At 49.5% G+C, this 16,273-nt stretch overlaps 1 protein-coding gene across 1 annotated transcript in view; it reads left to right on the top strand.

The window, feature by feature from the left end:
• DHX16 (DEAH-box helicase 16) overlaps positions 1-16,273 on the top strand; it is an 81,534-nt gene that overhangs the window by 36,749 nt on the left and 28,512 nt on the right. The window contains exons 12-13 of the mRNA XM_082264357.1: positions 774-926; positions 1,023-1,163. Of these exons, the coding sequence (XP_082120483.1) occupies positions 774-926; positions 1,023-1,163 (294 nt within the window). The remainder of the gene's footprint in view (positions 1-773; positions 927-1,022; positions 1,164-16,273) is intronic.

Below are 16,273 nucleotides of genomic sequence, written 5' to 3'. Positions count from 1 at the left end.
CAAAAGAAGCTCCTGTTTCTTTTTAAGTTAAACAATCGTGTTGCGATTTTGCTGCAATTGCAGTGCAATTTATCGCAGCAAAATCGCATTTGGAATTGCAGGCAGAATAGCTGCGATTCCACCCGCGATTCAAATCGCCTTGGTGTGAATGGAGCCTAAATAGCAAATGCTAGTATAGTCCATATTGTAACAAAGATTTGATATATGTAGTCCTTAGGTTAATATATAGGAGATTGCAGCACTAGAAATGTGTCATGTTTTTTTTTAATACATTTAAAAAAAAAAAAAAAGGCAGACACCACCATTATCAAGGGATAGAGATGAAAACTCATCAAAATGTTGAACCTTTAATGCTTTATAGAGATCTATATGCATTTACATCCAGGATGTTTGAAGTACTGGATTGCAGCCTGTGTAGGCATTCCCCAGAAAAGACAAAGCAAATTAAACTTTGGTGCAAAACATTTTATTATCACAAATTTTGGCCCATTAAAACCAGCAAATTTTGCATAAGGCACTGTCACACTGCTCGAGATATGGTTTTGTGCACTCTTTAACAATGCAGCCATATGGTATTTTTATGCAATGCACCAGTGCAGTGCGAAAAAGGCATATAGAAAATATGGTCATAGCGTGAACGAGCTTGAGCTGTAATCCATTTCTAGTTCCGCCAACTACTAGGGGCAAAAAATTCACTGTATCAGCAGTTATTCAGCAGACTGAGAATCATTTGATTTTTACCTAAGTATTTTACTATTGGTTCTTTTCGGCAGGAAGAGATTGAGGCGTGTGTTGAGATGTTGCAGGAACGGTGTCGCCGGCTTGGCTCCAAGATAGCAGAGATGCTTGTTCTACCAATATATGCCAACTTACCATCTGACATGCAGGCCAAGATCTTCGATCCCACCCCGCCTGGAGCCAGAAAGGTAGTGTATATTTGAAAAAGGGAACAAAATGGAGGACAGACTGCTAGGAAAGTGAACGTCTTACTTTTTTTTTTTCCCCCCCCTCTTCTCTCAAAGGTCGTTGTAGCTACCAACATTGCAGAGACTTCGCTGACGATAGATGGGATAATTTATGTCATTGATCCAGGATTTTGCAAGCAAAAAAGCTACAATGCACGTTCAGGAATGGAGTCCCTTATTGTTACTCCCTGCTCCAAGGTGACAAATTGCAGTTCTCTCACAGCTCCTGTAAAAAGATGGCTGTCATAGAGCAAACCATATAGCTAACTAAACATCTATTGAGACTTTGTCTTTATTTTTAAAAAACAAAAATAGGGCGTCTGGCAAAGGAGAAAATACTTGCCATCATGCTGCCCAAACCATCAATATTTTTTGGCACGAGGAGTTAAGCTGACTGGCATTTGTTTAGCATTGAACATCTCTACTGTATCCTGTTGTGACCTCTGAGCCACAGTGTGCAGTAGAGGGCCAGGCAGCCTGGTTGGTTGCTATGAGTGGTATTTTAAAGAGAAACTTTACCTTCCTATTGAAAATTTCTGTTTCTCATTCCCTAATTACCTTTAGTGCTTTGTTATGCTGTAATAATATACTTACAAGCCCAACAGACTTTCAGACTTTCTGACACTTGGTGTGCAGAGGAAGGAACTGCAAACCGGAAACGACACACAGCGAGGAGAGCTGTGTGTGTGTGTGGAGGAGGAGGAGGAGCTGCACGTGCGGAGGAGAGCTGGGGAAGCCGCACTAGGAAGCCGGAGGCAGGAGCTCGGAGCCTCGGACCAGGGAACCAGTGAGGGGGACAGCCGGGGGCAGGAGACAGGAGCTCGGAGCCTCGGACCAGGGAACCAGTGCGGGGGACAGCCGGGGGCAGGAGACAGGAGCTCGGAGCCTCGGACCAGGGAACCGGTGCGGGGTACAGAGCAGCAGCAGCGGCGGAGACAAGGACCGGGACCAGACTGAGACCAAGGGACGTAAGTTGGAAACAATCTGATCTGATCTCCTGGTAGGGGGGACTACAAGTACAAACTACATACAAGTACAAACACTACAAGCAATACAGGTTACTAAGGGGCTACTATAGACTGAGAGGTGCTCTGCGACTGACCAACGGTGCTGAGTATCTTGCGACTGGTGTGGATCTTTGTGACTGGTAAGTATCTTGCGACTGGTGGGTGAGTATCTTAGCGACTGGTGAGCATCTTGCGACTGGTGAGCATCTTTGCGACTGGTAAGTATCTTTGCGACTGGTGAGAATCTTTGCGACTGGTAAGTATCTTGCGACTGGTGAGCATCTTGCGACTGGTGAGTATCTTTGCGACTGGTGAGCATCTTTGCGACTGGTGAGCATCTTTGCGACTGGTGAGCATCTTTGCGACTGGTGAGCATCTTTGCGACTGGTGAGCATCTTTGCGACTGGTGAGCATCTTTGCGACTGGTGAGTATCTTGCGACTGGTGAGTATCTTGCGACTGGTGAGTATCTTGCGACTGGTGAGTATCTTGCGACTGGTGAGTATCTTGCGACTGGTGAGTATCTTGCGACTGGTGAGTATCTTGCGACTGGTGAGTATCTTTGCGTCTGTTGGATCTTTGCGACTGGTGAGTATCTTAGTGACTGGTTAGTATATTAGCGACTGGTGAGGACCCCAGGTTTAGTACCAGGGGAGACAGAGGTAGTGTAGGTAAGGAAGAGCAGGTCGTTAATATATCCCCATAGAGTAGTGGGTAATAATGTCCGACAGGATTGCGGATGCCACTCAATGCACTTCTTGCTGCATGTATGCGTTCCTTGATGAACCAATCGAGGGTGAATACTGCTGTGCAAGATGTGAGCGACTTGTTGCTCTGGTAGACCAGATCCTGGACCTACAGAACACAGTGGCAACACTGCATGGCATCAACAACCTGGAAAGGAGCTTGGACATTACCTATCAGGCGCTGGCAGGGGCCAGCATAGAGGAGGGAGGAATAGAGGAGACGCAAGCAGCAGAGGTACGCAGCTGGGTGACTGTTAGGAATGGTAGAGGGATGAGTGCCAGGGAGGCCAATCCTGAGTTGGTACACCCTAACAAATTTGCCGAGTTGCAGGTTGAGGGGGATATCAACTCAGGGGTGGCAGAGCTGGAGCATGCACCCTCCCCCAGCTGCCAGGGGAGGGACGGCTCCAGGAAGAAGGGGGGCCGTAACTCAGGAAAGGTTAGAAAGGTTGTGGTAGTGGGGGACTCAATTATCAAGAGGACAGAGAGGGCAATCTGTAAAAAAGATCTCGTGAACCGAACAGTTTGTTGTTTACCGGGCGCCCGCGTTCGGCATATCGCAGATCTGGCAGACAGATTGTTGTGCGGGGCTGGGGATGACCCAGCGGTCATGGTGCATGTGGGCACTAATGACAAAGTTAAAGGTAGGTGGAGGATCCTTAAGAACGATTTCAGGGACTTGGGTAATAGATTGAGGAAAAGGACCTCCAAGGTGGTTTTCTCTGAAATACTGCCTGTACCTCGAGCCACACAGGAGAGGCAGAAGGAGATTAGGGAACTTAACAAGTGGCTGAGGAACTGGTGTAGGAAGGAGGGGTTTGGGTTCCTGGAGAACTGGGCTGACTTCTCAGTCGGCTACCGGCTCTTTAGTAAGGATGGGCTGCACCTTAATGGGGACGGTACAGCTCTTTTGGGGAGAAAGATGGCCACCAAGTTGGAGGGGCTTTTAAACTAGGAGACGGGGGGGAGGGCTCAGAAGTAGAGTCAGTCAGGAGGGAGCAGAGGACTGAAGGCAGCTGTAGGGTCAGCAGCGACAGTAGGTCCACAATGTCAGTTGGCAGGTCTGTGCGGGAAAATCTCAGACCAAACCGGAATAAACATAACCGCCAATTGCGCTTAACTTCCGTAAAACTAAGAGGGGTATATGCTAATGCCAGGAGCCTAGCTAATAAAATGGATGAGTTGGAAATATTAGTACATGAGGAGGAAATAGACCTTGTGGGAATAACAGAGACTTGGTTCGACCCCTCACATGACTGGCTGGCCAATATCCAAGGGTATTCGGTGTACCGGAAGGACAGGGTAGGAAAAAGAGGGGGAGGGGTATGTCTCTATGTCAAGAACAATATAAAGGTGATAGAAAGGAGTGATATTATGGATGGGATGAGCATGGATTTAGAATCTGTGTGGGTTGAACTCCATAGGGAAGGAGAAAAGGGGAAAGTAATTGTGGGGGTTTGATATAGGCCACCTAACCAAGGGGAGGAGGTAGAGCTGGAATTCTTAGCACTAATGAGTAAAGTGGCAAAATTGGGATCAGTCATCATATTAGGGGACTTCAATTATTCCGACATTGACTGGGATGAGGGGACTACACACTCACAGAAGGCCCGCCTATTCACGGAAACCTTACTGGATAATTACATGTCACAGTTGGTGGACTCTCCGACTAGAGAAAATGCAGTCCTGGATCTATTGATCACGAATGACCCAGACATAATCTCAGAGGTAGGAGTCCAGGACAACCTGGGCTCTAGCGATCACAGGATGATCACATTTAGTATAAATAACAATATAACAAGGCAAGTGGGGAACATAAGAACCCTAAACTTCAGAAGGGCAAACTTTCCAAAATTGTACTCATTGATGGAAAGGGTAAACTGGGACCAAACCCTGGGATCCCTGACCACAGAGGAGGAATGCTTTAGGAACATATTAGGCAAAGGCATCTTGCAGTGCATTCCTATGGGAAATAAATTTAGAAGAGACAAAGCCAAACCTGGCTGGCTAAACCGTAGCGTCAAAAAACGTATTAGTGGAAAAAAATTGGCCTTCAAGAAGTATAAATCAGAGGGCACAGTATCGGCTTTCGAGCAATACAAGGAGGCAAATAAGAAAAGTAAACAAGAAATCAAGATGGCTAAAATCAACTTTGAGAGACAAATAGCGGAGGATAGTAAAAAAAACCCAAAGAAATTCTTTAAGTATATCAAAAGCAAAAAAACTAGGGCAGAGCATATTGCACACATAATTAGCGATGATGGGGGGATGGTTACAGAGGACACTGAAAAAGCAACCGTGCTGAATGCTTTTTACTCGTCAGTCTTTACACAGGAAACGGAGGGGTACACTGACCATGACTGTATGGTTAGTAGTAATACACAGGACTTGCCACTATGGCTAACAGAGGGTGAAATCAGGGAAAGGCTGGATAAACTTAACACAAACAAATCACCAGGCCCGGATGGCGTACATCCGAGAGTACTCAAGGAACTCGGTAAAGTTATATCCAGACCACTGTTCCTGATCTTTGCTGACAGTATTAGGACAGGAGATGTACCAGGGGATTGGAGGAAAGCTAACGTGATTCCGATATTCAAAAAGGGCCAGAGGCATATCCCGGGAAATTATAGGCCTGTCAGTTTGACATCAATAGTATGTAAACTTCTGGAGGGGATGATAAGGGACTATATCGTAGAGTTTGCTAAAGACAACAACATCATCAGCAGTAATCAGCACGGGTTTACAAATGGGCGTGCTTGTCAAACCAATCTCTTAACATTCTACGAGGAGGTGAGCTGTGAGCTAGATAGGGGCAGACCAGTGGATGTGGTGTACTTGGATTTCGCTAAGGCGTTTGATACAGTTCCCCACAAGCGCTTAATTTATAAAATAAGGTCTGCAGGTATCGACAGCAGGGTTTGCTCTTGGATACGGAATTGGCTTAAAGGGCGTGTCCAAAGGGTGGTAATAAACAGCGCATACTCAGACTGGTCTGAGGTTGTAAGCGGGGTGCCCCAGGGCTCAGTCCTGGGACCAACCTTGTTCAATTTATTCATAAACAACATTGAGGTCGGGATCAGTAGTTCGATATCAGTTTTTGCAGACGACACAAAATTGGCCAGGGCAATAACTGCACAGCATGAAGCAGATATCCTACAGAATGACCTGGACAAAATTACAGAGTGGGCAACGACATGGCAAATGATGTTTAACGTGGAGAAGTGTAAGGTTTTGCACTTGGGGACTAAAAACATAAAAACACAATACACTTTAGGAGGGGAGCCCTTGGGGGAATCAAACATGGAGAAGGATCTGGGAGTCTTGGTTGATGATAGATTAGGCAACAGCATGCAATGTCAAGCGGCAGTTGCCAAAGCCAGCAGAATATTAGCATGCATAAAGAAAGGGATGTATTCCAGAGATAAGACTATAATCCTTCCACTTTATAAAACTCTGGTCCGACCGCATCTGGAGTATTCTGTCCAGTTCTGGTCGCCAGTCCTCAGGAGGGATGTGATGGAGCTGGAGAGAGTCCAGAGAAGGGCAACTAAACTAATTAGGGGATTGGAGGACCTTGACTATGAAGAGCGTCTACAATCGCTCGATTTATTCTCCCTGGAGAAGAGACGTCTGAGGGGGGACATGATAGCAATTTATAAATATCTTAATGGGGATCCCAGCTTAGAAAAAAAGCTGTTCATTCGAAGGGATTGCATGAGGACTCGAGGGCATACAATGCGATTAGAGGAGAAGCGTTTTAACCTCAGGCAACGTGGGGGGTTCTTTACTGTTAGGGCTACGAGATTGTGGAATTCTCTACCCCAAGAGGTGGTTTTTGCGGGTAGTATGGTGGCTTTCAAAAGACTCTTAGACTTACATCTCAAGGATCAGAATATTCAGGGGTATGTGAGATGATTACAGCCACACACACCTACACAGGTTGAACTGGATGGACTATTGTCTTTATTCAACCTCACCTACTATGTAACTATGTAACATAACCAATGTTAGCCTCTTCTCTTCAGGTCCTGGTCCATGCTGCTATCTTCTTTTTACATCACAATGAGCTGGCTGTCTCTTCCTCCTTTTTGCAGCTGAATCTCCAGTGACGCAGCATCAGATCTTGCACATGTGCAGACAAAGATCTGGTACTGTGTCTGTTTACATATTTGTTCTATCAATAAAGGATAGTAATAGCCCTGGAGATACTGAATTCTAATATTCCAGACAGGATCACTTTCATACATAAAGAACAATATGTAAACAGTCTCTCTATCTTTGCATGTATAGGGTCTGGCGCTACCTTTGTTTACTTCCCTACATTCTATGAATGGGAAAAGTATTGCTTCCTGGAGTATCTGGAGTTTTTAATAAATACTAACTTTCTATTACACCCACTACCTCAAACCTTTAAGCCCCTCGTAACTATATATGTACATATATGTATTAAAAACCTTAGGGGAAAGGGTCTTATTTCAACACTATATAATGACCTCAACACACCTGCACTCATATATGATTTAATTGGAATCCGAATTAGGTTTACGGTTTTCCACTCAGGAGTGGAATTCTGTGTGGGTTAACTTGTGCAAATGTGCGAAATTTTTAAAGCGATAACCTAGAAAAAATAAATTGGATCCTGTTCCCTTAAAGCATGTTATACCGCACAGTACTTGTGCTGTGTAATTTGGCCCCCTGTAACACCTGAAATACCTGGCCGATCCTGCCTGGCTATACCCTCCCTCTGTACACTGACCACGGTATATCATGGCTGCTGAGCACTGACACCGTGGTCAGTTTACATGCCATCTGTGGTCATCCACAGCCCTGCTCTCTTCCTGTGCTCCGGTGTCCCCCTCCTCCCCTCCCTGCCTGTCAGCTCGTACCAGTGCCCACCCCCCTTCCTGCTGGTATCGTAACTTATTTTTGTTACTACAATCCCCTCTGTTATAATAAATGCTGTGCCCAGCTTTGTGTTTTCTAAAAAATCTGCTGATACCTTATTTCTCTTTCGTTCACTGACAGACACAGCTTCAATTCTTCAGACCATGAGTATTATACTGTCCCTCTTCAGAGTAGGACTAGGTGGAAACCTTTTTGGTTACGCCCCTGGGGCAGTCACAGAGGGTATACCATCACTTCCTGCTGTAGGACTTCCAGTTTTTTCTGCCTAGTTCAGGAGTAAGGACCTGGCTCTCTGCTGGGATCTGCGGTCCTGGCATTTTTTCCTATTTAATTGGAATTTCTCTTACATCCTCCGACAGTCACCGCCGCCTCTAAGTCATCACTGTTGGGTATCGACTTCTGCTCCGCAGGAGTAGCTAGGCATATAGACTTAGTCAAAAGACAAAAGGCATTAGCATATACACACCCATGGGGGCTGTCCCATCTGGTCAATACCCCCCTGCAGTGACCACTCCCAACTCAGTTTTAATCTGCCTAGCGTCAGGAATAGTCAGGCTTCCCTGTGCTGGGGTTTCAGTCTCAGCCTTCCTAAGCTTTTATTTGATTTTCTTTGAAAATGTCAGTTTTTTCTTACTTTACTAGCTGTTTATTTTATCAGCTTCTAGTTGTTAGTTGTTTCTTCGGATGAAGATGGATCATGCGGTGCTGGGATTCGGACTGACCGCCCTGGTTCTTCAGGGCAGAAGGGTCAGATGGACCCCCAGCCCGCCATCGAGCGTTCAGCTTATGGTTTGCCCTGGCATTATGAACGACCCATCCCTGCTCGCTGCAGGGATGCAGCCGTGAGGTGGCTACCTCACAGGACACATCTGCGATGCTGCAGTGTCATGTCCCTGGCTCACGGCACTCCCTGTCAGATGAGGACAGCGGTTTTCCATTCATAGAGGCATCCCACGCTATCTGGTACAGGTAAGTACTTCTGTGTGGGGCCTCTGTCTGGGGTGGCAGTCTGTGTTGCTGTGTGTTCCCCATGTCTGTGCCTGTGTGACTCCCTGATGCGGCCCCTGCGGGGATCGCTTGTGCAGATACTGTATGTGTGGGGGTCCCCTTCCCTGTGTCACTTCGGTGCATTGTTGGGGGTGCAGACGTTGTGTGGCGACCGCAGCGGAGTGAATTTGCGCGGTCCGCCATCTTTGATTTGGGCAGGCATGTTAAGCTTCTCTGTGGGCGATACTGCATGCTGTTTTGGCGCCATCCGCCGCCATTTTGTGGGAGAAGGACGATCGGTCCGACCGCATGTTCGGCGGCCATTTTGGTGGAGCCTCCAATGCAATCCTATGGGGCAGCCATTTTCCCTAAGTCTGGCAGTCTATAAGTTCAGCCTACTTCAGCAGCACTTCCTTTTCATCTGCAGCAGGACATCGGTGGCAACACTCTGCAGGTTATCGCTCTCAATATTCCTTTGTATTATCGCTTCTGGCTCCGTTTTCTCTTCTCCTTTTGGGGGTCTTTGTCACTGTAGCTGTAGCGGTGGGCTGCGCACTCCGCAGCGATCTTAAAGGGGCAGTACACATTTTCTTGCACTGTTTTTTTCTGTAACCTTGAGCAATGGATTCTCAGGATAGCAAATTCCCCCCCCCCCCCGCTCTGGTGGGGGCTCCCAGTTCTCCTGTGGCCCCGCTGAGACCTGATTTGGCTGCTGTAGTGGTGACCTTAGTGTCTAATATGGAAATGCTGATGGCTGAACGTGCTGTAAAAAAGAGGGCCAGATTGTCTCTCTCCTCTGATTCAGATGGTGATATGGCTGCTGCTGCGAGCGTGCCCTTTTCAAGGTCCCGCTCATCCTTGGACCCACTGGGGTCTGAAGGGGAGGCTGAGGTGGAGGGGGTTGATACCTCCTCCCCGGGGGCGACCATGGATGAGTTAATTGTTTCTGTTAAGGAAACTTTACATTTGGAGGATGAGCCCAGTCCTCCGGGCGTTGTGTCCTCGTTTGGGACACACAGGACCCGCAAGTGGGCGCAGGTTTTTCCCTGTCCCGCTGAGTTTTCATTACACTGTTAATGAAATGTGGCGCACCGTAAAAACGTCCATTCCTGGTACCTAGTCGGTTCAAATATCTTTATCCTTTCGCACCGGCTACGGAATCACTATGGTGTGTGCCTCCACAGGTGGATCACACAGTGGCCGTGTTGAACAAGGCTACCTTGGTTCCCTCTGAGGATACTCCGGTGTTCTGGGACTCTACGGACCGGCGTTTGGAGTCTCTAGCCCGCCATTCCTACACGGTGGCGGGTTCCTTGCTCAAACCCGTTTTTGCGTCCGTTTTGGTGGCTCAGGCGGTGGCTGATTGGACCAAGATGCTTAGGAGCAACCTCGTGTCTGATGGTGTTCCGCCTGCCCGGCTGGAAATGGTGGATCAGATCCACCAAGGAGTCATGTATTTGTGTGATGCGGCCTTGAATGAGGCCCCATTAGTGGCACGCCTCTCTGGTGTCGCGGTGCTTAACCGGCGACTGATATGGCTAAAGAACTGGTCGGCTGACCAGTCCTCACGGAAAACAGTTGCTGATTTTCCCTATGCTGGTTCTCGCCTGTTTGGCGAGGCATTGGATACCCTGGTAAAGGGCGTCACGGGGGGCAAGAGAACCATGTGAAGTGCAGAGAAAGGTTGTGAACGGCGCTACCTTGTGCAAATAAATAATTAAATAGTAATAAAGTGCAATCTCTTATAATCAATGATAAATGAGAGGGTGTGTCCCATAAAACCGTAAGGGTTAAAAAATTATATATACTGTGTATCAAGTGGGTACAAATAAAAAGGTAAATTAACCTGGTGTGTGATAGATGAAACCCAGAAAGTGCTGAAGTGCAATAAATAAATAACATAGACAGTGTTTTTATTGTGATATACAAGTAATTAAATCAATCCACTGTGGAAATAAAATAATCAAAAATTGGTGAATATTCCTGGCACTGTAACTAACAAAAGTGCAACATGCCAGTAAAAACCATAAAAGTGAAATAGAGTGAGATCAGGGAATAATCCCGTGTGAATGAATAGACCAAAATGAAATAAAGTAAAATGAGCAATCAGCTGCAATCACCTGTGTGACCACTAGGTGTCGCGCTGTATATACAACCTGCCCTAAACGAAAGTTAGGCAAGATGGATCTTCAAAGGTCCCCCTCCACAATCAGCCAAGCACCGATTGACGAGTGTCCATATGGGGAGAAAGAAAGGGGGAGCCTCGTGAAGTATCAATCATAAACTGAAGACAAAAGAACGTAGCATCCACTCACTATGAGAAGCCGTGGTAGCTGCCTCGCATCAGTTGCAATCGCCGGGAAGCTTCCGCATTCCACGGCGGTGTAGTCTCAAACCGGAAGTGACGCTGTGACGCAATGGACCCGCCCTACGCGTTTCGTCATCAACGTCTGCTGGAGCGGCCTCATGCTGCCCCAGAACCCGAAGAACAAGTCCTTTTTGAGGCAAGCGGTGTTCGGCGTCTCAATCCGGTCAGGGGTCCTTTCGTGCCTTTCGGAACCAATCCAAGGGCAAGCCCTTCAAGGCCCAGGGCAGCCAGAAGAAGCCCTGGGCGGGTAAGCAGAAGTCGGGCAATGCCGTCTCGGCGGGTCAGTCCGCCTCTGCCTGAAGGGGCGCCCTCACCCATTTCAGGGTTGGGGGGACGTTTGCGCGGTTTCCTCCAACCTTGGCTGCTCCGGATATCGGACAGGTGGGTTCAGGAAATCATTTGATCGGGGTACAAGATCGAATTCCTTTCCAGGCTGGCGGACAGATTTTTTCCCTCAAATCTTCACTTGCCTCTGGGGCTTCTGCAGGACCTGCACCAAGCGGTGCAAGACCTTCTGGCTCAGGGGGTGATTGTCCCTGTGCCTCATCGGGACAGGTTTCAGGGGTTTTATTCGAATCTGTTCACTGTGCCCAGAAAGGAGGGCAAAGTGCGTCCTATTCTGGACCTGAAAGCGCTGAACCGCTTCGTGCGTGTTCGGAAGTTCCGTATGGAGTCTCTCCGTTCGGTGGTGGCCTCCTTGAGCCCAGGAGAATTCCTGGCCTCGATAGATCTGAAGGATGCGTACCTGCACATCCCCATTTTCGAGGGTCATCAGCGGTACCTTCGGTTTGCTATCGCAGACGACCACTACCAGTTTGTGGCGTTACCTTTCGGTCTCGCTTCGGCACCCAGGGTTTTTACCAAAGTGCTGGCGCCGGTTCTGGGCCTGCTGAGGACGCAGGGCATTGCGGTCTTGGGTTACCTGGACGACCTGCTTCTGAGAGCATGTGCCAGCCAGGACCTAGTGCGCGATCTGTCCTCCACGGTACAGACGCTCCAGGAGTTCGGGTGGACCATCAACGTTCGAAAAACGACGTTGTCTCCATAGGTTCGTCTTCCCTATCTGGGGATGATTCTGGACTCTGCTCAGGTAAAGGTTTTCTTGCCGGAGGACAAGCTCTGGATCTTGCAGGACGAGATAAGGTTCCTCAGGGGCAACCCGTCCTCGTCACTCAGGACCTGTATGAGGTCTCTGGGATTGATGGTGGCAGCCTTCGAGGCGATACCCTTTGCTCAGTTTAACACGCGGGCTCTCCAGGCGGAGGTCCTGGCCAGGTGGGACAGACTGCCTCAGTCCCTGGATCTGAGTGTCTCCTTGAGTCGTCAGACCAGATTGGCTCTTCTGTGGTGGCTCCAGTCCCCGTCGGTGGCGGAAGGCAAGTCCTTCCATCCGTTAGTCTGGACGGTGATCACAACGGATGCCAGCCTGTCGGGCTGGGGTGGTGTCCTGGGCAACCTGTCGGCCCAGGGCACTTGGTCGGAGGAGGAGTCCTCTCTCCCGATCAATGTGTTGGAATTGCGAGCGATAAAACTCTGCCTCTTCCAGTGGTTGGACCGTCTTCAGGGCCATCCTGTCCGGGTACAAACGGACAATGCTACCACTGTGGCTTACATCAACCACCAAGGGGGCACCAGGAGTGCTCGTGCGGCCCGGGAGGTGACCAACATTCTATCGTGGGCCGAGACTCCTGTCCCGGCGATCTCAGCAGTTCACATTCCGGGTGTGGAAAATTGGCAGGCCGACTATCTGAGCCGCCAGACCCTGGACCAGGGGGAATGGTCCCTGCACCCAGAGGTCTTCCAAATGCTGTGTGCGAGGTGGGGATCCCCGGACGTGGATCTGTTTGCATCTCGACTAAACCAAAAAGGTTCGTGGCAAGAACATGCGATCCTCTGGCAGTCGCCTCGAATGCGTTGGTGGCTCCTTGGCATCAGTATCGTTTGATGTATGCCTTTCCTCCGATTCAGTTGCTATCCAGGTTCCTCCGCAGGTTAGCCTCGGAACCGCACCTGGTGATTCTGGTGGCTCCGGACTGGCCACGCCGGTCCTGGTACGGCGACGTTGTTCATCTAGCAGTGGCGCCTCCGTGGCGGCTGCCCATGCGGGAAGATCTCCTGTCTCAGGGTCCGATCTTCCATCCTGCTTTACAGTCGCTGGCTTTAACGGCCTGGCTGTTGAGACCCAGGTCCTGAGGGACAGGGGTCTCTCCTCTGAGGTCATCCCTACTCTTGTCAAGGCTAGGAAGACCTCCTCTGGAAAGATCTATTACCGTACCTGGAAGGCTTACTTCGCCTGGTGCGAGTCCAGGGGGTTCTCCCCTCGCTCGTACTCGGTGTCCAGAGTGTTGGCTTTTCTCCAGGTGGGAGTGGACCAGCGCCTGGCGCTGGCCACGATCAAGGGCCAGGTGTCCGCCCTGGCTATTCTTTTCCAACGCCCTGTGGCGTCTCATTCTCTGGTTCGCACCTTCATTCAAGGTGTACGAAATTTGGCTCCTCCCAGGAAGGAGCCCTTACCTCCGTGGGACTTGAACTTGGTTCTGTCCGTGTTACAATGTGCTCCCTTCGAAAACATTCGGGATATCTCGTTGCCTCTGTCTAAGAAGGTTGCCTTTTTGGTGGCGATCACTTCGGCTCGCAGAGTGTTGGAACTGGCAGCGTTATCTTGCCATTCTCCATACTTGGTGATTCACCGGGATAAGGTGGTTTTGCGTCCGCAGCCCTCCTTTCTTCCCAAGGTGGTCTCTGAGTTCCACATTAATGAGGATCCTTTGTACGAAGCCTAAGCATCCTAAGGAGGTTGCTCTGCACTCCTTGGCTGTTGTCGGGGCGATCAGGGTTTACCTGTCGTTTACGGAATCTTTTCGTAAAACGGATTCCCTCTTTGTCCTTCCTGAGGGACCTTGGAAGGGCATGGCTGCATCCGCAGCGACTATTGCCAAATGGATCAGACAGACCATTGAACAGGCTTACGCCTTGAAGGAACGGGTTCCACCCTTCCCTGTTAAGGCGCACTCTACCAGATCTGTGAGTGCGTCCTGGGCCTATTGGCATAGGGCCTCAGTGGCCCAGGTGTGCAAGGCTGCGACTTGGTCGTCGGTGCACATTTTCCAAATTCTACAAAGTAGACGTTCTGGCATCAGCTGATGCCTCCTTTGGCCGCAAGGTTCTCAGTGCGGCAGTGCCATGATGGACCCTTGAGTTTTTTTCTGGGTCCCTGGCTATTGGCATTTGCTTTCCTGGGCTGTTGCTCCTGTTGAGCATTGTTTTTTTCTGTTGCCCAGTTGGTTCTCTTACGGTGCATGTAAGATTCCTTTCTCTGATGTGGGTACTGCGTTGCCTTTTCTACGGTTGCGTCTCCCACCCCTCATGTCTATACTGCTTTGGGACATCCCAACAGTGATGACTTAGAGGCGGCGGCGACTGTCGGAGGACGTAAGAGAAAACGGAATTTTTGTAAAATCTTACCTGTAAAATTCCTTTCTCTGAGTCCTCCGACAGTCGCTGCCCCCGCCCCTCTTTTGGGGTTCTTGTTACCTACTGCTATGCTACCAAACTGAGTTGGGAGTGGTCACTGCAGGGGGGTATTGACCAGATGAGACAGCCCCCATGGGTGTGTATATGCTAATGCCTTTTGTCTTTTGACTAAGTCTATATGCCTAGCTACTCCTGCGGAGCGGAAGTCAATACCCAACAGTGATGACTTGGAGGCGGCGGCGACTGTCGGAGGACTCCGAGAAAGGAATTTTACAGGTAAGATTTTACAAAAATTCAGTTTTTTTTACTTTTTCTTTATTATTTTTGTTCCTGTGTGAACTACAATCAACAGCCGGACTGGGCGACGCACTGGATATTCTAGATCCTTACGGTCTTCCCAGGCTGGCCTGCGAGCGTGACTCAGCTACTAGCTCCACGCTAAGATGCCCTCATCTGTCCCTCCCCCCGGCCCCTGTTTGGGAGCATGGGTGAAATTGGGTAGGGGGGGGATTACATGGTGCTGGGCTAGAGGAGCAGTTGGTAATGCTGCTGTCGGTCCCTGTTAGGGGTGTCCATAGCTGGGTGCTGCGGGGGGTCCCTAGGGGGTCCCCTCCTGGGGTCTGTAAATTTTTTCCGTGGGGTCCAGGGTTCCGTGCAGCGCCGTGTGGTACCGCCATTCTTCCATGGTCTCTGTGATTCCCGGTTCGGCGGCCATGTTTCTCTAGTTCAGCGACCATGTTTTTGGTTTCCCCATAGGCTTGCACTGGTGGCCATTTTCCTGTAGTCTGAGACAGTGCTGAGGCTGTGGGGGCTTCTTGTGTCAGGTCAGCGTTTCCTCCTCCATCAATGTGGCAGATCCTTTTGCCACTTTCCAGCTTGGGTGGGGGTACACTATCCTTCCTTGCTGTATACAGTGCTGCGGGTGTGCTGCTTCTTGTAGTGCCAGAGCAGTGCACAGGGGAGAGGGGCCTCCCGTTTTTTTTTTTTTTTTCCAAAAAGAAAAATTGTTTTTCTTTGCTGAGCCCTTTATGGTCATGAAACCTGGGGTGCTTGTTTTACCACCTGATCCTCTCCTGGAAGCTGCGGGACCTTCTGAATCTCAGTCTGCACTGGCAGCCATGACGGCAGCCCTGCAGTCACTAGTAGCCAAAGTGGATATGGCCCTGCAAAGGAGGCCTGGCTAGAAGCCCCCACCTTCACCTGTATCCTCTGCTTCCTCAGATTCTGAGGTGGTTTTGGCCGGCGCGGACGAGTGTCAGCCCACTGGGTCTGCGCCCCTGCACGCTGAGTGCTCGAATAGTGAGGATGAGTCTTCTGCAGCCGCGCATGAAAAAGCGCTGGTGGAGGCACTGATTGTATCAGTGCGGGAAACCTTAAAGTTGGAGGATTCAGCTGCTGCTGAGTCGGAAACGCCGATGCAATTTGGCACCCACAAATCTTCCAAGGTGAATAAGGCTTTTCCCTTTCCTGCTGTCATGTACCTGGTAGGTAGAGCCTGAATGTGCGGAGGAAGGCCTCTCTTACACCTCTGACTTTGAGCCCCTGATAGGGTAAACAGGAGGCGCAAGACTGCAGAGTCGCACGAATGCCGGTGGACGTGCAGGCTGCAGGACTGCTGGTAGAGTGGAGTTCCAGAAGGAGGCAGGTGTCCTGGGAGTAGTTGGACCAATGCAGCAACTTGGAAGCCTCTGGGAAAACTGGAAGATAAACAGTCAGGCAAGCTGGGTCATACACAGAGAGGTCCGATCAGGTAAAAGTGGAGAGACTGAAGAATGGTCAAGGAACAGGCTGGGGTTGGTGCAGGCAGAGAGCAGGAGTA

Source organism: Pelophylax lessonae (genome assembly GCF_965119305.1).
Source record: "Pelophylax lessonae genome assembly, chromosome: 7".
NCBI lineage: Eukaryota > Metazoa > Chordata > Amphibia > Anura > Ranidae > Pelophylax > Pelophylax lessonae.
Note: the sequence above shows the minus strand (reverse complement) of the source record. Positions and strands in the feature narration are given on the sequence as shown.